The 27,006-nt window shown below is 30.1% G+C and overlaps 2 protein-coding genes and 3 long non-coding RNA genes across 5 annotated transcripts; 2 read left to right on the plus strand and 3 right to left on the minus strand.

Moving 5' to 3' along the window:
- Positions 1-1,490: 1,490 nt before the first annotated feature.
- LOC134278121 (uncharacterized) lies at positions 1,491-3,765 on the minus strand. The gene is made up of 3 exons (XR_009994381.1): positions 3,688-3,765; positions 1,971-2,152; positions 1,491-1,515 (listed from the first exon to the last, which is right to left on the minus strand). It is a non-coding gene; the product is annotated as an uncharacterized LOC134278121 (long non-coding RNA).
- Positions 3,766-3,767: 2 nt separating this feature from the next.
- LOC134278125 (uncharacterized) lies at positions 3,768-4,742 on the minus strand. Its single transcript, XM_062760447.1, has 3 exons — positions 4,228-4,742; positions 3,927-3,986; positions 3,768-3,840 (listed from the first exon to the last, which is right to left on the minus strand). Exons 1-3 carry the CDS (start codon positions 4,740-4,742, stop codon positions 3,768-3,770), a joined length of 648 nt encoding a protein of 215 aa, XP_062616431.1.
- A 1,131-nt stretch (positions 4,743-5,873) lies between these two features.
- On the plus strand, positions 5,874-7,853 carry LOC134278122 (uncharacterized). Its single transcript, XM_062760446.1, has 3 exons — positions 5,874-6,216; positions 7,345-7,530; positions 7,633-7,853. Exons 1-3 carry the CDS (start codon positions 5,874-5,876, stop codon positions 7,839-7,841), a joined length of 738 nt encoding a protein of 245 aa, XP_062616430.1. The 3' UTR covers positions 7,842-7,853.
- A 1,784-nt stretch (positions 7,854-9,637) lies between these two features.
- On the plus strand, positions 9,638-14,429 carry LOC134278123 (uncharacterized). Its single transcript, XR_009994382.1, has 4 exons — positions 9,638-9,719; positions 10,059-10,130; positions 10,915-11,042; positions 12,620-14,429. It is a non-coding gene; the product is annotated as an uncharacterized LOC134278123 (long non-coding RNA).
- Positions 14,430-23,056: 8,627 nt separating this feature from the next.
- On the minus strand, positions 23,057-26,835 carry LOC134278124 (uncharacterized). Its single transcript, XR_009994383.1, has 4 exons — positions 26,703-26,835; positions 26,293-26,364; positions 25,378-25,505; positions 23,057-23,885 (listed from the first exon to the last, which is right to left on the minus strand). It is a non-coding gene; the product is annotated as an uncharacterized LOC134278124 (long non-coding RNA).
- Between the last annotated feature and the right edge of the window lie 171 nt (positions 26,836-27,006).

Below are 27,006 nucleotides of genomic sequence, written 5' to 3' on the forward strand. Positions count from 1 at the left end.
GGCGACATCGCAATGTAAACAATGTTGTTACGATATCGTGTTTACATCGTCTACATTGTAATTGTTTCTAAATGACGACAACGTCAACGTCGACATCGCAATGTTAACAATGTTGATACGATATCGTGTTTACATCGTCAACATTGTTATTGTTTCTACATGACGACATCGTCAACGTCGACATCGCAATGTTGACAACGTTGATACGATATCGCGTTTACATCGTCTACATTGTTATTATTTCTACATGACGACATCGTCACATCGCAATGTAAACAATGTTGATGCGATATCGCTTTTACATCGTCTACATTGTTATTATTTCTACATTGTATATCAATAACGCAATGTAATTAATGTTGTAACTATTTCGCGTTTACATTGTTGACATTGGTATTGTTTCTGCATTGATGTAAACATTGTTCACAATGCATTACAGACAGTGTTTAAATGCAACATCGTCTACATCATTATTATTTCTATAATATTGTATGTCTACATCGTCAACATCGTAATGTAAACAACATGTTTATGATATTGCGTTCACACCGTTTAAATTATTATTTTTACAAAGTCAACTTAGCATTGTAATAAAAGTTTATATGATATTGAGAATACATGAACATTTTATTTTCTTATATATTCCAAAAATACAATGTATATTTATTGGTAACATTAACTTATCATAAAGACCTACTCATATTTTCATACTCAGATATATTTGTCCTACTTGTCATTTGCTTATCACATGACTAATATATATATCTCACATACATAATTATAAACATATTGTCATAAGTACTACATGTACATAAAAAAGTGATAGGAGCGCATAAATTAGCTTATCTAATAAGCTTCAAAGTCATATAAAACATTTATAGCTAGGTAAATTTCATTAATGATAAATGATGTTTAATAACTCCATTTCCTCATTCAATTCACACATGTACTGGAAATTTTACTTTTTTCCTGTTTCTAACAAGTCTATCCATATTGTACATTTCTGATATTTTAAGCATGAATAAATTGTACTTACCATAGGACATATGTTTGGTTGCGCACTTAAATTTCGCAATAAATTGAAATGTTTGTTCACATGCTTCAGTATTAATGTTTTTAAATAAATCATCTGTGTATGGATTAACATTTCTCCTGCACCATTTATCAACTTGATTTACAAAATGCATTTTATCCACTACAATTCTCAAGTTCTTCAAAAATATTGAATATTCGGTTTTTTCTGCTCTGATGGGATTCATAATGAATTTTTTTAAGTGACAGGCATCGTGGTATGCAAGAAGATTTGGGGAAACTAACACCTTTACCAACCATACCAAAAAAATGTACACCTGAGTAAGAGATTCACAACCGTACAACTCTCTTATGCCATTTATAATGCCGCAGTTATAGACTGACGCACACACTCCTGCACTTTTATACTTTTGAAGATGGCCTTTCTCTTTAAGGGTTTTACATTCCGAATAATCTTGTCTGACCTCGAGCCGTTGCCTCATTCTGTGAAGTTTTAATATGTATTTATTACTATGTTACATTTATAAGTGTCGTAAATTAATTTCATTCACAATACTTAAAATTATACATTTACAATTTGCGAAACTTGCAAAAATTGACATGAAAAATATTCCAAACAAAAATTTTTTGTATTTATTAAAAGTATGATATCCTTACTTTGAACTACTTTATACATGTACAATTGTAACATTAACAGTGTACATGTATATGAAATATATTTTCTCCAGAAATTGAAAAAAACCAATGTATAACCACATTTCCATTCTTCTTTTTCATTTCTGATTTTTAAATTCCAAATGATTTGTAATTAACAATAAAAAGGAAAATGTCACTTTTTTCATTTAAATTACCCACTACTGCATGCAAGCTTATTTCAATGTGATAATATGTCCGTTATTTACTTTCTACAAAAATATGTATTTTTTTTTCATGATTACCTTTTCCGGTTTCTTGGCATTCTTATGAGCAGCACAAAATAGTGATCCTTTCACTGGCATTTTCCAGCAACCCATGGAAATGCTACCAAGCTCTTCGGATTCTGTCGTTCTTACATCCGTAGCCGCGCACACTGAACGTGTTCCTTTCATATGCCCGTCTATAACAATTGCTTTGCAGCATTCTACAAAAAATAATATAACGTATACATTTAATGTAATCAAACTTCCCTCTTACTAACAACACTATGGTTGTAAATACGTGTCAAGATATTACCATGCACTCTGCTTATTAATGGTTTGCTTCGCAAACCTCTCTACTCTATGAAAGGTAAGCTCGCATACAACTCTTGTAATAAACGTTAGTCCCACACACTAATCATCTTATTTGTATTAGTGTTGGACCACACCCTATAGTATAATTCGGGTTAGTTTCGCACATCACTGCTGTAAGTTGGGTTGGTCTCACATTATTCTATTAAAAATGGGTAAGTCTTGTACACCATAGCACTATATAAAGTATATCTTGCACATAATTCTATTAGATTGGATTCTAAGTTTCGCACAACACTCTACTAATTCGGTTAGTCTTGTTCACCACTCTAGACTTACACACAACTCTCTCTACTAACTAGGTTTAGTTTCTCACACAACTCTATACTTATTAGTGTAAGCCTCGCACACCACTCGATACTAATTAATGTTAGTCTTTCACATCACTGTTTACTAATTAGGGTTGGTCTCGCACACCACTGTTTAAAAATTAGGGTTAGTCTCACACACCACTCGCTACTAATTAGGGTTAGTCTCGCACACCACTCTTTACTAATTAATGTTAGTCTCGCACACCACTCTTTACAAATTAGGGTTAGTCTCGCACACCACTCTTTACTAATTAATGTTAGTCTCGCACACCACTCTTTACAAATTGGGTTAGTCTCGCACACCACTCGCTACTAATTAGGGTTAGCCCCAAACACCACTCTTTACTAATTAGGGTTAGTCTCGCACACCACTCTTTACTAATTAGGGTTAGTCTCGCACACCACTCTTTATTAATTAGGGTTAATCTCGCACACCACTCGATACTAATTAATGTTAGTCTCGTACACCACTCTATTCTAATTAGGGTTAGTCTCGCACACCACTAGATACTAATTAATGTTAGTCTCATACACCAATCTATGCTAATTAGGGTTAGTCTACACACCACTCGATACTAATTAATGTTAGTCTCGTACACCAATCTATGCTGTTTAGGTTTAGTCTCGCACACCATCGATACTAATTAATGTTAGTCTCGTACACCAATCTATGCTAATTAGGGTTAGTCTCGCACACCATCGATACTAATTAGGATTAGTCTCGCACACCACTCGATACTAATTAGGATTAGTCTCGCACACCACTCGATACTAATTAGGGTTAGCCTCACACACCACTATATACTTATAATATCACTCTTTACTAAATAGGGTTAGTCTCACACACCACTCGATACTTATTAATGTTAGTCTCGCACATCACTCTATATTAATAAATTATGTTAGTCTCGCACACCACTCTTTATTAATAATTAATGCATATTTATAGACATACATGTAGCAGTGAAAACGTAATGGTAATGTTTAATTTTTATCTGCATCTATGGGAGTAGTTAAATTTGTTAAATTAAGTTTTTTGAGACTAGTTTTATTTGATTAAAAAATAGTGCACTTACCTTCGTGTTTGCAATTGTCGGTATGGAAGGATGAAGACCATTTAATGGAAAATGTCCTCCATAGGCCATTCATTTCAGATTCAAGCACGTCTTCCAGTTTGCCGGATGAAATATACTCGATATTTTGTTGCATCCCATAATTTCCCTTTATCTCTAAAAAGGTTTTCTTGTACCATGCCTCGCTCAGGCGTCTTCTATCCATTACTTCAGTATTTTTATCTAAATTCATCCATTCTGACCCCAAGTGTTCGTCGTTATAGGCATAGGCAATTCCTTCAAATGAAGCTGATTTCCTGTATCTAAAATCACTATTCAGTATCAGTTAAATTTTATTTATCCAAAGCCATTTTATGAATTATAAATGTTAAAAAAGCCGTATTTTAATTTGAGTATGGAAAATTATTGATACTGATTTTTTTAATTGCCTAAATATGTTTCAATCTACAGTAATTTGTATTCATATTTATAGGGGATCGATAATGCATGTAACCTATACATTACACACATTTTTTCCAAAATTATTTAAATTCTCATACTTACAAGTCAATATCAACCTTCCTTAGTAATTCCATGGAAAATACCGAGTCGCATGTGGACGCAAAATATTCTTGCTCTAAAACATCAGAGTAGTAAAGCTCAATACTTTTCTTCTTGTAGGTACTGCATTTATACACAGTGTTGCATTTGCTGCATTTCAATTCGTACATAACTGCAACCGCTGGTTTAAATCTGGATCGAAATACATTGCAAACTTTTTGTCCAACCTTCTTTAATTGACCACAGCATGTGGTCACAGGCGGAATAATATTCACCGTTCCAACTTCTGATATTCCCTTGGAAATATAATATTCAAAATCCTTCTGTACCAATTCAGGACTCACATTCAAAGGATTATCTTGAAATCGCGGCAGTATAACTTCTAAGGTTTGTACCAATGCCGCCACGTCTGATAGAGACAAAATCACAGCATCTGATCCCCGGTTATTGTCATCTCCCTCGGGAGATGACACATTAAGATTGTATGCCGGAAGTGAAGTCCTAGTGTAAGCCTCCATTAATCTTTCGGGAGTCCTCGATGTTTTACAGAGTTCCAAGTACCCTGTAAACTGGTTTTCTTTTAGAAGAACTAGCTTAGGAGTGTGTGATCTACTTTCGGTTTAGGTTATTTGAAAGCCAAGGAAAATTTAGAAAAGAAGTACGATGCTTATAAATATCTATAGTTTCGGTGTCGTATATATATTGATCCTCAATACATTAATACATTATTAAATTGGTAAACCACACAAGGAGAATTGACAATGGCGTGATTTCTATACATGTATATAGATTTGTTGACACGAAGGAAAAACTGGTTCTCGCACAAATGAACAAGCTTACAATTAGATTCTGCAAAAAGTGAACGAAGAGTGGTCAACACTAATTTTATGTTAATATTTTTAGTCTGTAATGGGATTTATTAAATTAATTCCTGTCAAACTTTAATGATTAGCTGTTTTTAAATGAATGATAATTATTGTTGATAATTCCGTATTGTGTTAAGAAAATATAGTTCAAGGAAAGTATTTGAATTTAAGTAAATTGTAAACACCCAGAAGCACAAAGACCGCTAGAATGAAATTTCACCAAAAATCGCCTTGGGTGCTCTCGCAGACGTCCATGCTTTCCATATATATATACTGCGGCCAAAAGAAACTGCGTACTTTACTGTGGAGTTTGCTGAATAAGTCATTTGGGAACTTCAGGTGTAATAATCCATATATTCATTGCATTTAAATATTTCCCTTTCTGTTTTATTTCTTTGACATTATTGATACCAAAGAGATGACATTTAAGGCTTTCTGGAAAGCCAAACTTGTTTAAATTAAAAACATTTCGAATATGTTCATATCTTTGAGGTATTCCCGGTGGCAGAATTTTGATGTATTCCAAAATCTTCAGTATGTCTTCGATTTTTCTAACTGGTTTCAATAAGTCATTCAAATCCATAATAAAAGTCTACATGTATATTCCCTAAATAAAAAATCACTTAACTGACACAAATCAAATTAAAATATTTTCCCGTGCATTTTGTCGTCGCTATAGTAAGTTTATCTCTGACGTCACGTTTACGCCGTCACAATAGCAACGACGTTAAAAACTACTCACTTTAACGTCATTGCATGAAAACAAATTAAGGAAGTGGAAGGATGTCTGCATTTGTGCATCGAGACAGAATTCAAAATTGCTACAAGGAAACCATTAATGATCCATTCGATGAATTAACAAATGAAATGTTGCATAATACTGCAGTGTCGAACAGCGTACCGATGGAATTTTTAATTCCTCCTTTTCTAACTGGCATCGCGCATTTCCTGAACAAATCGGAAATTCGACCCTGGGGAAGCTGGACCCAACCTTCAATCATTTATTCTGCGACGGTCGGATTCACTGGAACAAACAAAACAGCAGCTATGGGTGCTGTCCGAAATGCCATTGCCGAAGTTGAGAGTGCTACTGAAATATGCGACATGAGGTTTAGAATGAATCAATGTAAGTATATTTTAAAAATATTTATTATATATTAATTAAATTTTTTACATTGATTATTTATTGAAAAACTTACACATAAATATTTATATTGATTGATTTCCATGATTCGTACACTGTTGCTTCAATACCTCCATCCCCCCTCCCCCCACCCCCCCCCCCAAAAAAAAAAAACACACAAAACAAAAAAAAAACATAAGCTCAATATTTTTACATTTATTACAAATGTGTTCATTGATTTGATTAGAGTCTTATCACAATTAATCATATATAGACAATTAAAAAGAGATTAAATATGTATATAAGATCTTTTTTTAAATCAATAATATAAGATTCGTTTTTATAATTTTTACACATCCCATGAAGCCAGAAACTCATAAAAAATCTTAACGGTGTAGATGGTTGATAATGTCTACCAATTGTGACGTCACTGTGAAAAAAATTAATACGAAGATTTAAAACTCACTGCCAGTGTCTTAACATTTATATTGATAGTTTTTAAATAATTTTCCATCAGAATATAAACGTGATTCATGTAAGAAATTCATTCTACTCTGTAAATTAGCCCGGCTCTCTGTACTTCTGAGTACTTTGATTATGATCAAGCAATCAGTTGAAGGTCTTACAAAAATCCCGTTTTTGTTACACATGTAAATAAAGGGGTAAAATACATATCCTCTGCTCAGATATCGGATACATATGCTCACGCACATGAGAGGTCTCTCCCTTAATACAATGACATTTTAAAAATTGTCTGCTTGAGTCTTCTTCTGGCCAAGCAGTGCATTTAACAAATAAACATTCCAATTGCAAATCATTATTTATTGATCATTCAATTTTTTGTAGCAACTTAGATTACCCCCACCCCACCCCCATTACCTTTTAGTGACAAATAAAAGACCATCCTGTTTTTGTTTTTGTTTTTTTAATTCTTTATTACAATTACTATCCAATAAATAGATAGATATATAATTAAAAAATAAATAAGTTTAAATTTTCGTTACAAATTCATTTTTAAGTATTTCATTTTTTCAATGATACGATGAACAACAACAAAAAAAAAGATTATTTAAATTTAGAAACAAATTCAGGTGTGTATTATTTTTTTTATTTCTTTTTCTTTTAATACAGCTGCTACAGTTAAATCACTATTAAAACAGCTGAACAACGACAGCCGGCAAATTCAGCTGTGGGATGAGCTCAAAACTTGGCAGAGCAGTCTCGGGCTGTACAAGACTGGTTCCGCATCCGACTACGATACGACTATATATCTGACAGCGTACAATGGCGGAACTTTAAAGAGACAAACTTGTAGCAGTGAGTCTTCTATTATAATTGATTTTGATTTATTCGGTTCAATTGCGCATATTCATAATTGTTAAACAAATAAATATTAATATCGAGACATTTTTTTTTCAGGTAACATCTCCATTCAAAAGCCTGTGGTAAATATCTGTGGAATGGCGCATCCTGGGGAAATTTGCAGGTGCCTTGACGAGGAAAGAAAAAATGCCAACTCTAACGATGGTTTATACAGCCGATTCCTCCTTTGCATGCCAAAACCGGAATTCAGAGATGCGGATTTAAATGAAGAAATCTTACCTAATACCCCTAGTCTGGCCAGGTAATAAGAACGTACATTATCATTTATTTCTGTCTTTATAAACATTTTAAAATGTAAAAAGGTTTTGAAAATATGATACAGCCATGTAGTGGAAGGGGCAGGGAAAATTAAAATTTTGGGGCTGATCCTGGGGATAGGAGGGGGGGTCCAAGAACATTTCCAATAGTAAAAGTAAGGGAGTGCAGCCCCTGGGGGGATAGGTGGGTCAAGGGAGTGCAGCCCCTGGGGGGATAGGCGGGTCAAGGGAGTGCAGATTAGGGGGTTCTAAGGATAGCCGGGTCAATTCAGTACATATGTTGCATCATCTTTTTAGATCTATTGCATCATCTTTATATATCTATTGCATCATCTTTATATATCTATTGCATCATCTTTATATATCTATTGCATCATCTTTATATATCTATTGCATCATCTTTTTACTTGTTGCATCATCTTTATATATAACACACTATTGCATCATCTTTTTGATACCTGTTGCATCAAAATGCAAAAATACTTTTTGGACTTATCTTTCTGTAAACTATCTAGTCAGCGAGCTTACCTATGCATTGTGACGTCATAAACTTGGCAGCGAATCTCATGTTAGTCCTTCACAAGCTCGCGATGGCTGCTTATTTTGACACAATAACACAGACTTTCACAGCGCTTGAGACTTCCTGTAATAACAGTATGGTCCTATGGATTTTTCAAAACTGATTTTCTACCTTTTTCTTCCAAGAAAGTTCTGAACAGCTGAATCCTGGATCAGCTTCTAGATTTTATTTCACTGGATTATTTAATGAATATTACTCTACTGAGTTACCTGGTTACATGGTAAGTTTTAATAAACTTTTCTTTATACATTTTCTATGAAGGTCATCTTTGTATTTATTCATTATTCTGTGTTATATACCTTATGTTTAGAACATTCATATAAACACTGCCATTGTTTACCCTGAAATACAGAATGGACACTAAAAGATCCTCAAAATGTTTATAAAATTTTTTTTGCATGAGTTATGATCATATTGTCTCACATTCCTTTTATATATCAGTATTCTAAATATTCTTATAGGAGACTCCTAGCATATCTTATAAAATACTGATACATGCTTTTAAAACAACTAAAGTGATATTCTCATTTGTCATTTCTAATATTTCTATGAATCTTTAATCACAGTGACCAAAAGAAGGATATGGAGATAATCAATCAGATCATATTATGCCAATGAATCTTTTGTCTCAAATCTTTTTTAATGAAATATACAGAATCTTTTGCCTTATTTGTCACTCATATTTTTACATTCTGGTGCAACAGTGGCCCACTGAAAGTGGGAAAAACTCAGTCTGAGCATCTCTGTAAATCTATAAACATGTGTGCCCCCCTTTTTTTTTAAACCTTCATGTATATACATGTATGTATTTTATTTAGTCAGTGATTTCAAACATCAACATGTAAAATATATATTGAGTACGTTAAAAGTGAATATACATGATTTGTACACCCTGAATATTCTGACATACTAATGGTGACATCAGTTAAAAGAGTAATTAGTTATGTAAAATTCAGTTTATATGAATGTAAATGGGGTATTTATTCTCAGTTCATGTAAGGTATAATTTGCATGTAACCCAGAGTGTATTTAATATTACTATGATGGGTCATTCTGTGATTAAATTTAAATCAGAAAAAATGTTTACTAAATTTTGGTAAAATACATATGGTATCTTTTACATTTCTGTCCTGTTTGTCTGTCAATTGTTGCTTTACTTCCTTTGTAAAATGAGGTTAATTTGTGTATCACTGAATATTGTATGATTTTTTCAGGATCAGCTGAGATGTTATTTCACTGGATTATTTAATGGATAGGCTTATTGGGCATATGGTTGGATATCTCTGGTAAGTTAGTTTTGTTTTAATTTTTACATTTACTATGAAGGTCATCTTTGCATTTAACTATTATTTATATGTAAAGTTCTATTTTGAATGGAAATGCTGTATTTATCCTCATTTCATGTGATTTACAGTTGTATAACCTGCATGTAACTCAGAGTGCATTTATTATTTCTATGATGGGTTATTCTATGATTGAATTTCAATCAGAAAAATATTCACTAAATGTTGGTAAAATACATGGTATCTTTTACATTTCTATCCCTTTTGTCTGTAAATTATTGCTTTACTTACATTGTAAAATGAGGTTAAATGTGTATCACTGAATTGTATGATTTTTTTCAGGATCAGCTGAGATGTTATTTCACTGGATTATTTAATGGATAGGCTTATTGGGCATATAGTTGAATATCTCTGGTAAGTTAGTCTTGTTTTAATTTTTACATTTATATGATGGTCATCTTTGCATTTAACCATGATTATATGGTTACTTTAATTACTGTGTAATACTTATGTGATCTAATGTCTCTAACTTACATTCATATAAGCACACCCTTATTTAACCTAAAATGTATCAAGGGATCTTCAGAATATTAATAAGTCCTTTTGTATAGATTATGATTTAATTTCATAATTCATTATGTATGTTACCCATGGAATTCAGACTTACTAAATGGTGATCAAAGAGATATTGATTGGGAATGTAATGAGAGAAAAGGATGAATTTACAAAAGATTTATCCTAATAGTAATTTGCTTTTGTTTTGATTCTAAATATGTGTGATATATGGTATACATATAATTTCATTTTCACTTTTGTTTCTTGGTAATGAGCTTTTCAAAAAATGAAGGACTACATGTTGTACTGTGATGATGCTAAAAAATGTATTTTTTTTTTGTATGCAGTACTGACAGGTATTAAACAAAATTGAATCTGCTGTTAATAAAAAGTCTTTTAGTGTCTAAATAATTAATCTGATAATCATTTTATTTATGATATTAATACAGTAGTTGTGCTTGTTTATTATCTATAGATAACATGATGAGCTTTTCTCATATGGAGTTAATGTTAAAAACAATTTTTCGAGATTAAAAACAAATATTTCCATGATCTTTTTTTTGGCATTGTACATGTTGTATTTAAACATGCATTGTTTCATGCAGTACTCTGTCATATTAACAAAATGGTTTTATTTCTACAGTCCTCAACATGGAAGATATGTTTTGTTCCTAACCATCTATAATCCATTCTCTATGAAGTTCAGACTGTCTGCTCTTCCTTTGGAAATACACAGTTAGTCAATCAACATAGAAACACACAAACTTGAAGGTAAACTTTCAATGAGATACAATTGTAATTTTTATTTATTTATTTATTTACATATGCATTTTTATATTTTGGAATTGATAAGTAAATGATATATGATTTTTTTTTTAAATAAAGAGGGCTTGGTGGTCATGGTCATGTTTAAACCATATTGATATCCTTCACAAGAAAAGGCATAAAAATCATGATCAAATTTTAAAACTAAAATGTATGAAGTTTTTCTTTCCAAATGATAGTCAACAGCTGAAGATAGCATATCTATAGAATAAGTTAAATATGGCTAATTTGTTAACCCCCAGCTTCCTTAATAGCATAGTTGGTAAAGATAAGAAGTTTTGACTCCAATTGCTAATAAAATTTCTGAATTTTTCATTTAATATTAACATTATATCACAGGGTAAAAATACTATAATGTGGCCCATCAGGATGACCATAAAAGAAATCTTAATGACCCTCTTGATTATGTATAAAGACTGTAACCATATAACTGATGTAAGATGATCTGATTGTTTGGAAATAACATTCCCTGGTGTTTCTACTAACCAAGATCTTTTTATGAGTGTATGGGACTGCTGTAAACCTTCTCCTGTTTATAAAAGCAATACTTTGGAGCATGACACTTTATTCATTTAAGGTACTTTCAATATCATTTCTATGAGTTTGTGTTCTTTCTTTTATAATAATTCAAGTGTTATATCTCCTTTAACCTCATTAATATGTATGCTTCCAAAATCTTAGATCTGTCTGTATAGTTTCTTCAGCTCTTTGAACACAAATACCCTGATTCAAACTTTTGAGGTAGACATCATAGAGACATCATAAATGATAATATCAGAGTGTATATATCACAATCTTGATCATAAGGTCAATTTAAATGGTCTTAAGCACAACAAATGAAAGTGAAAACTTTTTTTTTTTTTTAAATTAGAATACATAATTTTGTAATAAACAAATACTGGAAAAGTTACTCTCATAATAAGCCTTAATGTCCTCCAAGAGTTCAGTTTGGACTTCCTCCATTAATCCTTATATCTTGTAATCCTTGTATCTCCAATGGTTTTGTGGGCTAAAAATCATGTGTCTTTAACAACATTTTTTTCTGACAACTGTTTTCTCTTATCATCTATAAACTTGACTTCTTCTCTAGTCAAAGGTCTTTCAGAGTAATCCAAGTAATTCTTATCCTCTTTTGGTAATAAATGGTTATATTCTTCATTTGCTTCTTCTGCAATCAAGGGTCTTTCTATGTAATCTCTGACAACATTAGGTACACCCTTTTCTGGACATAATTGGTTATATTCTTCTTGAGAAATGATCTCAATAGTGCCACCTTTTTTTTTATTTTAACTGGTATACCTCTGTCTACATCTTTCTCTGAAAGAATTCTCTCTTCACACTGAATTTTACTCATTCCTTTACTCTTTTCTTTACTGGAGGTGTTACCCATGGTTAATATGAAAAGTCAAAATCTGATATTACACCTTGTATTTATACCCTTTTTGTCTATATTTAGAATTCCATCAAGCTTATATTACATTAAAAAAAAATTTTTAAATAAGAGATTATTTTTTATTTTCCAGGATATTCTAGTGAGGGCTTATGGAAATGATCTATGTCTACTCTCAGAATGGTGAAAGACTATCAGATTATGCAAAGACTAACAGAATATCCTCTCTTGGATCACTGAGACAAGAAAATAAAACAGAAGGTTGATGGAGGATTTAAGAAGAACATAGATAAATATGATTTCCAACTAATTTAACCAGTACAATCATAGACTGTGGTTTATAGGATGACAAAGAAAGGACCCAGGATTGTATTTTTCACTGTCAGACACTGACTATGGATAAAGTGTAATCATTTAACAAACTGAGATCTAATCAAATCCTAGAATTGAAATTGTGATTTTCTGATAGCATGAGCTCTTTAAAAACTAATTCTCACAGACCTCAAAGTATCTGAATGTGACTTTTATTTTTACCATTTCATATTGAAGACTGTTGTTATGTATGGGAATTACACATTAAAACCTTTTATTTTTCATCTAATTTTTACAACCCCCTAGAAATTAACACAGATATCCAGATGCTGGATTTAATGTTATTATTTAACTTTCCTGGAATTGTAAATATATTTTGTTTGTGTATGTATCATGTTTAATTTTGAATTTAAAATTGGTCTCAATAAGACCCCCAATAAAGATGCAAGTGTCCCATAATCTGTGTTTTAATAATATCTTGAATATCTTTATCATACCATATTCATCATACTAATTACATATAGAATGGTTGTAGGAATACACTTTGTTGTTAAGGACACTTTGTCAAGGTCAAAGCATAAGATTATTGAGATGACTTCTTTGACAATAATTTGTAACTTACAAACTTCACATCATAAGTACACACTCAGATTTAAGAATCAATAAGATATTTCTATAGAGTTTTTGGATCATTTACTCCTGGGTAAAAGTTAATTACTGAGATTACTGATTTGAATCCTGTAATGCAATAACTTAAACATTGTGTAATAACTTATAGACTTTATAAAAATTAGGTGCAAATTCTTAGGAAAGGAATGAAATGTTAATCAAATGTACAATGTTCAAAGGTGTTTATATGACTATTACTATGTAATACCTTGGGTTTCTGTAAAATTCCTATATTCACTACATAGATAAAGACCTGTATAATATATATTTTAAACTATGCTGAAGGAAAAAAAAGTCAAAAGCTCTCCCCTTCATCTCTTTCATATTCTGTCATACACAACAATAGATAAATTGCAGTCTTATAACAAACTGATGTCTAATCAAATCCTAGAATTGATATTGTGATTTTCTGATAGTATGAGATCTTAAAAAAAAATAATTCCCAGACTTCAAAGTATCTAAATGTGACTTTTATTTTTACTAATTCATATTGAAGACAGTTGTTATGTATGAGAAGTATACATTTAAACCTTTTATTTTTCATCTTATTTCTACAACCCCTAACAAATTACACAGATGTTTAAAAGCTAGCTTTGGTGTAATTATTACTTTCCTGGAACTGTAAATACATTTTGTTTGTGTATGTATGTTTCCTATTTTGAATTTAATAGGTCTCAATAGGACCCCCATAAAGATGTAAGTGTCCCCTGATCTGTGAATCTGATGTAATAATATCTTGAATATTTCTATCATCCCATAGACTTCATGCTTACTACACAGAACAGGTTAGAGTAATACACTTAGTTTTATAGGACACTTTGTCAGGGTCAAAGCATGAGATTATTGAGATAACTACCTTTGACAATAATTTGTAACCTGCAAACTTCACATCATAAGTAAAAGAAAGATTCGGAGATGATCTATAGATTTTTGGATCATTTTTCTCCTGGGTAAAAGTCAGTTGATGTAAGATTATTTAGCTTTGTAATGTTGAAACTTTTAACATTTTGTGATAACCTAGAGACTTTATATTTAGTTATATTGGGTGGCATAGCATATTCTTTGGAAAGAATTGGAAATGTAAATCATATGCACAACAAGGATGTTTAAAGACTATTACTATGTAATACCTAAGAATTCTGTAAAAAATCTTATAATCACTGCATAGATAAAGACTAATTGAAATAATATATGTTTTGAAATAAAGGTCAAGAATGTGGATAAAACTTTTATTCAAATGGTGCAGTACAGCAACTCTGGTGATTTACATACCTTCAGTCATAAATAGATAGGTATTAGGAAGACTCCTCTAGATTTTGAAATTTTTAATTCAAAAGTATAGAACTTTTTTTTTAAGTTTGAAAGATTAAATGGCAGCTTATCATTTGCTTGTGAATTAAAAAATAAATCCAAACATATACATCTTTGGATGATAATTGTAGAATTTTATCAGTCTTGATATCATCCTTTAATGTCCTTAAAATTTTAAGGACTGTCTTTTAGTTTTAGTTGAATTAGTTTCTTTTCTACATGTGAAAATGACATCATCCAAAGAAGTTCTTCATCTGCATGTTCTATGAAAAAGACAATTTTCATCACAGTGAAAGAGATTGTTTTGTTAAACATATTGCATTGATGCACAAATATACTTTTAGATTTTTAATAGCTAGGGTTCATATTTCTTAATATGGAATGCTAAGTACTGTTGATTTCAATTTTTTGTGAACAAAGAAAACTAGTAGAAAAAAAAATGTACATGATGTGTTATAAAAGCATGTGTAAACCTGATGACTTTATAATTGCTGGTTAAATCAATTAGGAATTTCATCTTTGTTACATTGTAAACATTTCTAAGTAGTGCACACATCAGAAACTCTTAAAATTCTGAGTATCAGGGTTTAACACAACATTTCCAAATGATTTTTGGACGCTTTTTATGTATCAATAAGACAAAACAGAATATCTGTTCACAGATGTTCCAAAAGGAAAACAACCACAAAGAAATGATTTGACATGTTCTTTATGTGATTCATGTAAAATGTATTTTAAAATTGTACCCTAACATTTATCTTTTGCATAAATACATTTTTTGTGGAGAATTTCTCATAACTTTGAAAAAGTAGTCTTATTGTATAATATGGTTAACTTAAAATTTTGTAGACTTAAAAGTTGTACATGATGTGTTACACATCTTAAATATGTAACCATTTTATTTCAGGGCATTCAGCATATATTGTGTTTTTATCTTAAATTTGTTTGTTCATGTAATCAATAATTTGAGAATACTCAACTCAAATTAGGTAATGCATGAGAGAATAGGCAAGAAAATCAGGTTTGAAAAATGTTTTTTACTATTTATAAGGGGTTCTTCTATATATTGAATCTATAAGTAAATTCAGTCTATACAATTAAGGTATTTCTGTATGAAATAAACTTGCATTTAAGCATTTTAAGTCAATTGTAAACATTACTTTAACCAGTTTTTAAAAATGATTAGATTCACTGTCAGCATGTTATTTCCTATAAAATAAATGAGAAAACAAACAATTTAATTTGAGTCAGTTACTTAATGTAAATAAGAAGCATTGGAAATTGGGAATATTTCACAAAGTTGATTGAGCATAATTAATTTATACAAAATTTTATTCACATAAGTGAATGACATGGGCAGCAGGCAAAGCCTATTTGAGCCCTCTCCCTAAAGAGAATAATTGAGCATAATTCTCACTAAGACAGTTGGAGTATTTTGATTTAAGCATTAAAGAAACCATTTCAATTTTCAATATACAAATCATGTTTAGTCATGCAGTATATAGTTTACACTTGCCAAAAAGTAAATGGTTATCTCAATTCAGGATCAATCCAAAGGTCAAAAAAAGGAATGAAAAAAATATATCTTTTTTATGTATCAAACATGTAGGTATTGCAATAAATTCACTGTATTCATTTTTTTTTCTTTCTATGTATGAATAGCTCTGATTTAGGAAATCAAAATACAAGAAGTAAATGAATTATGTCAAATGATGAAGGTATACACCAGAAAATGACATGAACAGAGAATTTTGAGTTTCCCTCAAATATGGTTGCCAAGGGATGTGAAATAAAAACAAAATGTGGATTCATTTATTAGGATTGAGACTTGTACATATTATGAATGATGGATACCATGACATTAAGAATGACATGAAAGAAATAAGTTTGATTCAATTATATAAACAGTTCTTCATCCATACAGTCAAAATGGAGGGCATATATTTTTCTTTATAGGCATAAAGTAACAAACACTCACCCAATCCATTAAAATTTTACCCTTTGAAGAAAAGGAACCTTACTTGCTTTTTTAAGTTAACATTCATATTTTTGTGTTTGACAGGTAGAGCAATGGTTTCTAACTAGTATAGTGAGAACTTTTTATTTAAGAATCATCAGATTGTTCTGATAATTTGATTAAAATAACTGCATGACATCAATTAATTTGTTCATACAAAGGAATACAAGCTTTTCCAGGTTTCCTCTTTACTCAGATTAGATTGTGTTTTGCTAATATATCCAACATATAAGATACTCATCAAAGTTACACAAAGGTAAATAAATGACCTTATTAAGTTTTTAGTCAAAAGGTTAAAGAGATGTGGACATCTGCTAAATTTAATTGTTTAGTTAATATTCAATAAACATCATGGATAGGTTAATTAAACAAACTTCATATATTTTGCATTCTCAGGTCAAAGATCAGCACAATTTTTTTTTTTGCTATACCATTGTTGTCCATGAATTTTATAACACCTCTATTGACTTTTCAGGTTCAAGGTTAATGTATTCCTGCTACAGTAAAACTTCATTATAAGGATCTCATAGTGATATTTTTTTTATTGGTAAGGAATTAGATATAAAATCTCCCAACTCTTTCTATAATATGTCACTGAATGTGCTTCTTCATTTTAGAGAGTTTTACAAGCAAATCATATAATGACTTTCAATCCTTCAAAACACAATATGTATGATATGAATATGAATCTTGAGATTCAGACTTTCAGCCTTTTAGGCTTTCAGACTCTCAGACTTTCAATCTTTAAAAACTTTCAATCTTGAGGACTGAATATTTTAATATTCATTTTGTCTGTCTTGTCTTTTATGTCATTATGTTTAATCCTTAGTAATTTAAACTTTTTATGTTTGTAAAACCAGAGTGTGAAAGTACAGTGTTTGTGTAATCTTCTTAATGTTTATCTATAAATACTGATTTTAATACAATCAAATATAATTTTCTGATGATCAATATTTCCAACTGAATTCAAAGACAAACTGCCTGACTGACCTATACATATTTAGAATTTCAACATCATACACTCTTGAATATCCATAAATATCAAAATATAATGATTCAGCATTAGCTATCATCCATACACTTGTTAACCTAAGGAAGGCTCTTATCATAAGTTAAACCCATGAAATTCCTCATGCAATTTTGAAGAATTTCTGTTATAAAAGATGCTAAAGACAAAAGGCCCATAAATTTCCAAAAAGTAATAATTTTTAAAACTATATATCCACAATAAATTGGGGAACATTTGAAGAACCCCTTTTCTTTATAACTCATGACATTTCATGCAGATAATGGCTATAATGTGTGAACAATCTTTATGAAAAAAGGATGGTGTAAAGTTAGCCTCACCCAACACCCAAGGGAGAGGGGAAGGGGGTTAAATAAAAAAGAAAATTAAAATGTTAAATTAAAAAAAAAAAAAAAAAATTAAACTATTTTTTTTTTTAGAAAAATTAATCTTTTCAATTTAATTCAATTTTATTTTTTTTTAACTTTAAAATTCAATTACCTTTTTTAACAAAAAACAGGGTTCAACCCCCTTCCCCTCTCCCTTGGGTGTTGGGTGAGGCTAACTTTACACCATCCTTTTTTCATAAAGATTGTTCACACATTATAGCCATTATCTGCATGAAATGTCATGAGTTATAAAGAAAAGGGGTTCTTCAAATGTTCCCCAATTTATTGTGGATATATAGTTTTAAAAATTATTACTTTTTGGAAATTTATGGGCCTTTTGTCTTTAGCATCTTTTATAACAGAAATTCTTCAAAATTGCATGAGGAATTTCATGGGTTTAACTTATGATAAGAGCCTTCCTTAGGTTAACAAGTGTATGGATGATAGCTAATGCTGAATCATTATATTTTGATATTTATGGATATTCAAGAGTGTATGATGTTGAAATTCTAAATATGTATAGGTCAGTCAGGCAGTTTGTCTTTGAATTCAGTTGGAAATATTGATCATCAGAAAATTATATTTGATTGTATTAAAATCAGTATTTATAGATAAACATTAAGAAGATTACACAAACACTGTACTTTCACACTCTGGTTTTACAAACATAAAAAGTTTAAATTACTAAGGATTAAACATAATGACATAAAAGACAAGACAGACAAAATGAATATTAAAATATTCAGTCCTCAAGATTGAAAGTTTTTAAAGATTGAAAGTCTGAGAGTCTGAAAGCCTAAAAGGCTGAAAGTCTGAATCTCAAGATTCATATTCATATCATACATATTGTGTTTTGAAGGATTGAAAGTCATTATATGATTTGCTTGTAAAACTCTCTAAAATGAAGAAGCACATTCAGTGACATATTATAGAAAGAGTTGGGAGATTTTATATCTAATTCCTTACAAATAAAAAAATATCACTATGAGATCCTTATAATGAAGTTTTACTGTAGCAGGAATACATTAACCTTTAACCTGAAAAGTCAATAGAGGTGTTATAAAATTCATGGACAACAATGGTTTAGCAAAAAAAAAAAAAAAAAAAAATTGTGCTGATCTTTGACCTGAGAATGCAAAATATATGAAGTTTGTTTAATTAACCTATCCATGATGTTTATTGAATATTAACTAAACAATTAAATTTAGCAGATGTCCACATCTCTTTAACCTTTTGACTAAAAACTTAATAAGGTCATTTATTTACCTTTGTGTAACTTTGATGAGTATCTTATATGTTGGATATATTAGCAAAACACAATCTAATCTGAGTAAAGAGGAAACCTGGAAAAGCTTGTATTCCTTTGTATGAACAAATTAATTGATGTCATGCAGTTATTTTAATCAAATTATCAGAACAATCTGATGATTCTTAAATAAAAAGTTCTCACTATACTAGTTAGAAACCATTGCTCTACCTGTCAAACACAAAAATATGAATGTTAACTTAAAAAAGCAAGTAAGGTTCCTTTTCTTCAAAGGGTAAAATTTTAATGGATTGGGTGAGTGTTTGTTACTTTATGCCTATAAAGAAAAATATATGCCCTCCATTTTGACTGTATGGATGAAGAACTGTTTATATAATTGAATCAAACTTATTTCTTTCATGTCATTCTTAATGTCATGGTATCCATCATTCATAATATGTACAAGTCTCAATCCTAATAAATGAATCCACATTTTGTTTTTATTTTACATCCCTTGGCAACCATATTTGAGGGAAACTCAAAATTCTCTGTTCATGTCATTTTCTGGTGTATACCTTCATCATTTGACATAATTCATTTACTTCTTGTATTTTGATTTCCTAAATCAGAGCTATTCATACATAGAAAGAAAAAAAAATGAATACAGTGAATTTATTGCAATACCTACATGTTTGATACATAAAAAAGATATATTTTTTTCATTCCTTTTTTTGACCTTTGGATTGATCCTGAATTGAGATAACCATTTACTTTTTGGCAAGTGTAAACTATATACTGCATGACTAAACATGATTTGTATATTGAAAATTGAAATGGTTTCTTTAATGCTTAAATCAAAATACTCCAACTGTCTTAGTGAGAATTATGCTCAATTATTCTCTTTAGGGAGAGGGCTCAAATAGGCTTTGCCTGCTGCCCATGTCATTCACTTATGTGAATAAAATTTTGTATAAATTAATTATGCTCAATCAACTTTGTGAAATATTCCCAATTTCCAATGCTTCTTATTTACATTAAGTAACTGACTCAAATTAAATTGTTTGTTTTCTCATTTATTTTATAGGAAATAACATGCTGACAGTGAATCTAATCATTTTTAAAAACTGGTTAAAGTAATGTTTACAATTGACTTAAAATGCTTAAATGCAAGTTTATTTCATACAGAAATACTTTAAGTGTATAGACTGACTTTACTTATAGATTCAATATATAGAAGAACCCCTTATAAATAGTAAAAATCATGTCTTAAACCTGATTTTCTTGCCTATTCTCTCATGCATTACCTAATTTGAGTTGAGTATTCTCAAATTATTGATTACATGAACAAACAAATTTAAGATAAAAACACAATATATGCTGAATGCCCTGAAATAAAATGGTTACATATTTAAGATGTGTAACACATCATGTACAACTTTAAAGTCTACAAAATTTTAAGTTAACCATATTATACAATAAGACTACTTTTTTCAAAGTTATGAGAAATTCTCCACTAAAAATGTATTTATGCAAAAGATAAATGTTAGGATACAATTTTAAAATACATTTTATATGAATCACATAAAGAACATATCAAATCATTTCTTTGTGGTTGTTTTCCTTTTGGAACATCTGTGAACAGATATTCTGTTTTGTCTTATTGATACATAAAAAGCGTCCAAAAATCATTTGGAAATGTTGTGTTAAACCCTGATACTCAGAATTTTAAGAGTTTCTGATGTGTGCACTACTTAGAAATGTTTACAATGTAACAAAGATGAAATTCCTAATTGATTTAACCAGCAATTATAAAGTCATCAGGTTTACACATGCTTTTATAACACATCATGTACATTTTTTTTCTACTAGTTTTCTTTGTTCACAAAAAATTGAAATCAACAGTACTTAGCATTCCATATTAAGAAATATGAACCCTAGCTATTAAAAATCTAAAAGTATATTTGTGCATCAATGCAATATGTTTAACAAAACAATCTCTTTCACTGTGATGAAAATTGTCTTTTTCATAGAACATGCAGATGAAGAACTTCTTTGGATGATGTCATTTTCACATGTAGAAAAGAAACTAATTCAACTAAAACTAAAAGACAGTCCTTAAAATTTTAAGGACATTAAAGGATGATATCAAGACTGATAAAATTCTACAATTATCATCCAAAGATGTATATGTTTGGATTTATTTTTTTAATTCACAAGCAAATGATATGTTGCCATTTAATCTTTCAAACTTAAAAAAAAAGTTCTATACTTTTGAATTAAAAATTTCAAAATCTAGAGGAGTCTTCCCAATACCTATCTATTTATGACTGAAGGTATGTAAATCACCAGAGTTGCTGTACTGCACCATTTGAATAAAAGTCATATCCACATTCTTGACTTTTTTTTCCCTAAACCTTATTTCAAAACATATATTATTTCAATTAGTCTTTATCTACGCAGTGATTATAAGATTTTTACAGAATTCTAAGGTATTACATAGTAATAGTCTTTAAACAACCTTGAACATAGTGCATATGATTTAAGTTTCAATTCTTTCCAAAGAATTTGCTATGCCACCCAAATAGAGCTAAAATAAAGTCTCTAGGTTATCACAAAATGTTAAAAGTCACAACAACTAAATTTTACCCAGGAGAAAAATGATCCAAAAATCTATAGATCATCTCAGAATCTTTCTTTTACTTATGATGTGAAGTTTGCAGGTTACAAATTATTGTCAAAGGTAGTTATCTCAATAATCTCATGCTTTGACCCTGACAAAGTGTCCTATAAAACTAATTGTATTACTCTAACCTGTTCTGTGTAGTAAGCATGAAGTCTATGGGATGATAGAAATATGCAAGATATTATAACATCACAGATCAGGGGACACTTACATCTTTATGGGGGTCCTATTGAGACCTATTAAATTCAAAATAGGACACAAACACATACACAAACAAAATGTATTTACAGTTCCAGGAAAGTAATAATTACACCAAAGCTAGCTTTTAAACATCTGTGTAATTTGTTAGGGGTTGTAGAAATAAGATGAAAAATAAAAGGTTTAAATGTATACTTCTCATACATAACAACTGTCTTCAATATGAATTAGTAAAAATAAAAGTCACATTTAGATACTTTGAAGTCTGGGAATTATTTTTTTTTAAGATCTCATACTATCAGAAAATCACAATATCAATTCTAGGATTTGATTAGACATCAGTTTGTTATAAGACTGCAATTTATCTATTGTTGTGTATGACAGAATATGAAAGAGATGAAGGGGAGAGCTTTTGACTTTTTTTTCCTTCAGCATAGTTTAAAATATATATTATACAGGTCTTTATCTATGTAGTGAATATAGGAATTTTACAGAAACCCAAGGTATTACATAGTAATAGTCATATAAACACCTTTGAACATTGTACATTTGATTAACATTTCATTCCTTTCCTAAGAATTTGCACCTAATTTTTATAAAGTCTATAAGTTATTACACAATGTTTAAGTTATTGCATTACAGGATTCAAATCAGTAATCTCAGTAATTAACTTTTACCCAGGAGTAAATGATCCAAAAACTCTATAGAAATATCTTATTGATTCTTAAATCTGAGTGTGTACTTATGATGTGAAGTTTGTAAGTTACAAATTATTGTCAAAGAAGTCATCTCAATAATCTTATGCTTTGACCTTGACAAAGTGTCCTTAACAACAAAGTGTATTCCTACAACCATTCTATATGTAATTAGTATGATGAATATGGTATGATAAAGATATTCAAGATATTATTAAAACACAGATTATGGGACACTTGCATCTTTATTGGGGGTCTTATTGAGACCAATTTTAAATTCAAAATTAAACATGATACATACACAAACAAAATATATTTACAATTCCAGGAAAGTTAAATAATAACATTAAATCCAGCATCTGGATATCTGTGTTAATTTCTAGGGGGTTGTAAAAATTAGATGAAAAATAAAAGGTTTTAATGTGTAATTCCCATACATAACAACAGTCTTCAATATGAATTGGTAAAATAATAAAAGTCACATTCACATACTTTGAGGTCAGTGAGAATTAGTTTTTAAAGAGCTCATGCTATCAGAAAATCATATTTTCATATTTTCAATACTTGATTTGACTAGATCTCAGTCTGATAAATGGCTACATCTTATCCATAGTCAGTGTCTGACAGTGAAAGATACAATCCTGGCTCCTTTCTTTGTCATCCTGTAAACCACAGTTTATGATCATACTGGTTAAATTGGTTGGAAATCATATTTATCTATGTGCTTCTTAAATCCTCCATCCACCTCCTGTTTGATTTTCTTGTTTCAGTGTTCCAAGAGAGGATATTCTGTTAGTCTTTGCATAATCTGATAGTCTTTCACCATTCTGAGAGTAGACATAGATCATTTCCACAAGCCCTCACTAGAATATCCTGGAAAATAAAAAATAATGTCTTATTTAAAATTTTTTTTTTTAATGTAATATAAGCTTGATGGAATTCTAAATATAGACAAAAAGGGTATAAATACAAGGTGTAATATCAGATTTTGACTTTTCATATTAACCATGGGTAACACCTCCAGTAAAGAAAAGAGTAAAGGAATGAGTAAAATTCAGTGTGGAGAGAGAATTCTTTCAGAGAAAGATGTAGACAGAGGTATACCAGTTAAAATAAAAAAAGATGGCACTATTGAGATCATTTCTCAAGAAGAATATAACCAATTATGTCCAGAAAAGGGTGTACCTAATGTTGTCAGAGATTACATAGAAAGACCCTTGATTGCAGAAGAAGCAAATGAAGAATATAACCATTTATTACCAAAAGAGGGTAAGAATTACTTGGATTACCCTGAAAGACCTTTGACTAGAGAAGAAGTCAAGTTTATAGATGATAAGAGAAAACAGTTGTCAGAAAAAAGATTGTTAAAGACACATGATTTTTAGCCCACAAAACCATTGGAGATACAAGGATTACAAGATATAAGGATTAATGGAGGAAGTCCAAACTGAACTCTTGGAAGACATTAAGGCTCATTATGAGAGTAACTTTCCAGTGTTTGTTTATTACAAAATTATGTATTCTGATTAAAAAAAAAAGTTTTCACTTTCATTTGTTGTGCCTTCGACCATTTAAATCGACCTTATGGTCAAGATTGTGATACACACTCTGATAATCATTTATGATGTCTCTATGATGTTTACCTCAAAAGTTTGAATCAGGGTATTTGTGTTCAAAGAGCTGAAGAAACTATACAGACAGATCTATAATGATTTTGGAAGCATACATATTAATGAGGTTAAAGGAGATATAACACTTGAATTCATTACTACATTATTAAAAAGAAAGAACACAAACTCATAGAAATGATATTGAAAGTACCTTAAATGAATAAAGTGTCATGCTCCAAGGTGTGCTTTAACAGAAGGTTTACATCAGTTATATGGTTACAGTCTTTATACATAATCAAGAGGGTCATTAAGATTTCTTTTCTGGTCATCCTGATGGGGCACATTATAGTATTTTTACCCTGTGATATAATGTTAATATTAAATGAAAAATTCAGAATTCATCAGCAATTGAAATCAAAACTTCCTATCTTTACCAATTATGCTATTAAGGAAGCTGGGGGTTAACACATTAGCCATATTTAACTTATTCTATAAATATGCTATCTTCAGCTGTTAACTATCATTTGGCAAAGAAAAATTTCATACATTTTAGTTTTAAAAATTTGATCATGAATTTTTATGCCTTTTCTTCTTCTTCTTCTAAAGGATATCAATATAGTTTAAACATGACCATGACCACCAAGCCCTCTTTATTTAAAAAAATCATATATCATTTACTTATCAATTCAAAAATATAAAAATGCATATGTTAATAAATAAATAAAAATTACAATTGTATCTCATTGAAACTTTACCTTCAAGTTTGTGTGTTTCTATGTTGATTGACTAACTGTGTATTTCCAAAGGAAGAGCAGACAGTCTGAACTTCATAGAGAATTCATTATAGATGGTTAGGAACAAAACATATCTTCCATGTTGATGACTGTAGAAATAAAACCATTTTGTTAATATGACAGAGTACTGCATGAAACAATGCATGTTTAAATACAACATGTACAATGCCAAAAAAAAAAAAAGATCATGGAAATATTTGTTTTTAATCTCGAAAAATTGTTTTTAACATTAACTCCATATGAGAAAAGCTCATCATGTTATCTATAGATAATAAACAAGCACAACTACTGTATTAATATCATACATAAAATGATTATCAGATTAATTATTTAGACACTAAAAGACTTTTTATTAACAGCAGATTCAATTTTGTTTAATACCTGTCAGTACTGCATACAAAAAAATACATTTTTTAGCATCATCACAGTACAACATGTAGTCCTTCATTTTTTGAAAAGCTCATTACCAAGAAACAAAAGTGAAAATGAAATTATATGTATACCATATATCACACATATTTAGAATCAAAACAAAAGCAAATTACTATTAGGATAAATCTTTTGTAAATTCATCCTTTTCTCTCATTACATTCCCAATCAATATCTCTTTGATCACCATTTAGTAAGTCTGAATTCCATGGGTAACATACATAATGAATTATGAAATTAAATCATAATCTATACAAAAGGACTTATTAATATTCTGAAGATCCCTTGATACATTTTAGGTTAAATAAGGGTGTGCTTATATGAATGTAAGTTAGAGACATTAGATCACATAAGTATTACACAGTAATTAAAGTAACCATATAATCATGGTTAAATGCAAAGATGACCATCATAGTAAATGTAAAAATTAAAACAAGACTAACTTACCAGAGATATTCAACTATATGCCCAATAAGCCTATCCATTAAATAATCCAGTGAAATAACATCTCAGCTGATCCTAAAAAAAATCATACAATTCAGTGATACACATTTAACCTCATTTTACAATGTAAGTAAAGCAATAATTTACAGACAAAAGGGATAGAAATGTAAAAGATACCATGTATTTTACCAAAATTTAGTGAATATTTTTCTGATTGAAATTCAATCATAGAATAACCATCATAGAAATAATAAATGCACTCTGAGTTATGTGCAGGTTATACAACTGTAAATCACATGAAATGAGGATAAATACAGCATTTCCATTCAAAACAGAACTTTACATATAAATAATAGTTAAATGCAAAGATGACCTTCATAGTAAATGTAAAAATTAAAACAAAACTAACTTACCAGAGATATCCAACCATATGCCCAATAAGCCTATCCATTAAATAATCCAGTGAAATAACATCTCAGCTGATCCTGAACAAATCATACAATTCAGTGATACACATTTAACCTCATTTTACAATGTAAGTAAAGCAATAATTTAAAGACAAAAGGGACAGAAATGTAAAAGATACCATGTATTTTACCAACATTTAGTGAACATTTTTCTGATTTAAATTCAATTATAGAATGACCCATCATAGAAATATTAAATGCACTCTGAGTTACATGCACTGGTTATACAACTGAAAATCACATGAAATGA

This window comes from Saccostrea cucullata, unplaced genomic scaffold (genome assembly GCF_032062105.1).
Source record: "Saccostrea cucullata isolate Sc308-1 unplaced genomic scaffold, CSIRO_AGI_Scuc_v1 ctg6580, whole genome shotgun sequence".
NCBI lineage: Eukaryota > Metazoa > Mollusca > Bivalvia > Ostreida > Ostreidae > Saccostrea > Saccostrea cuccullata.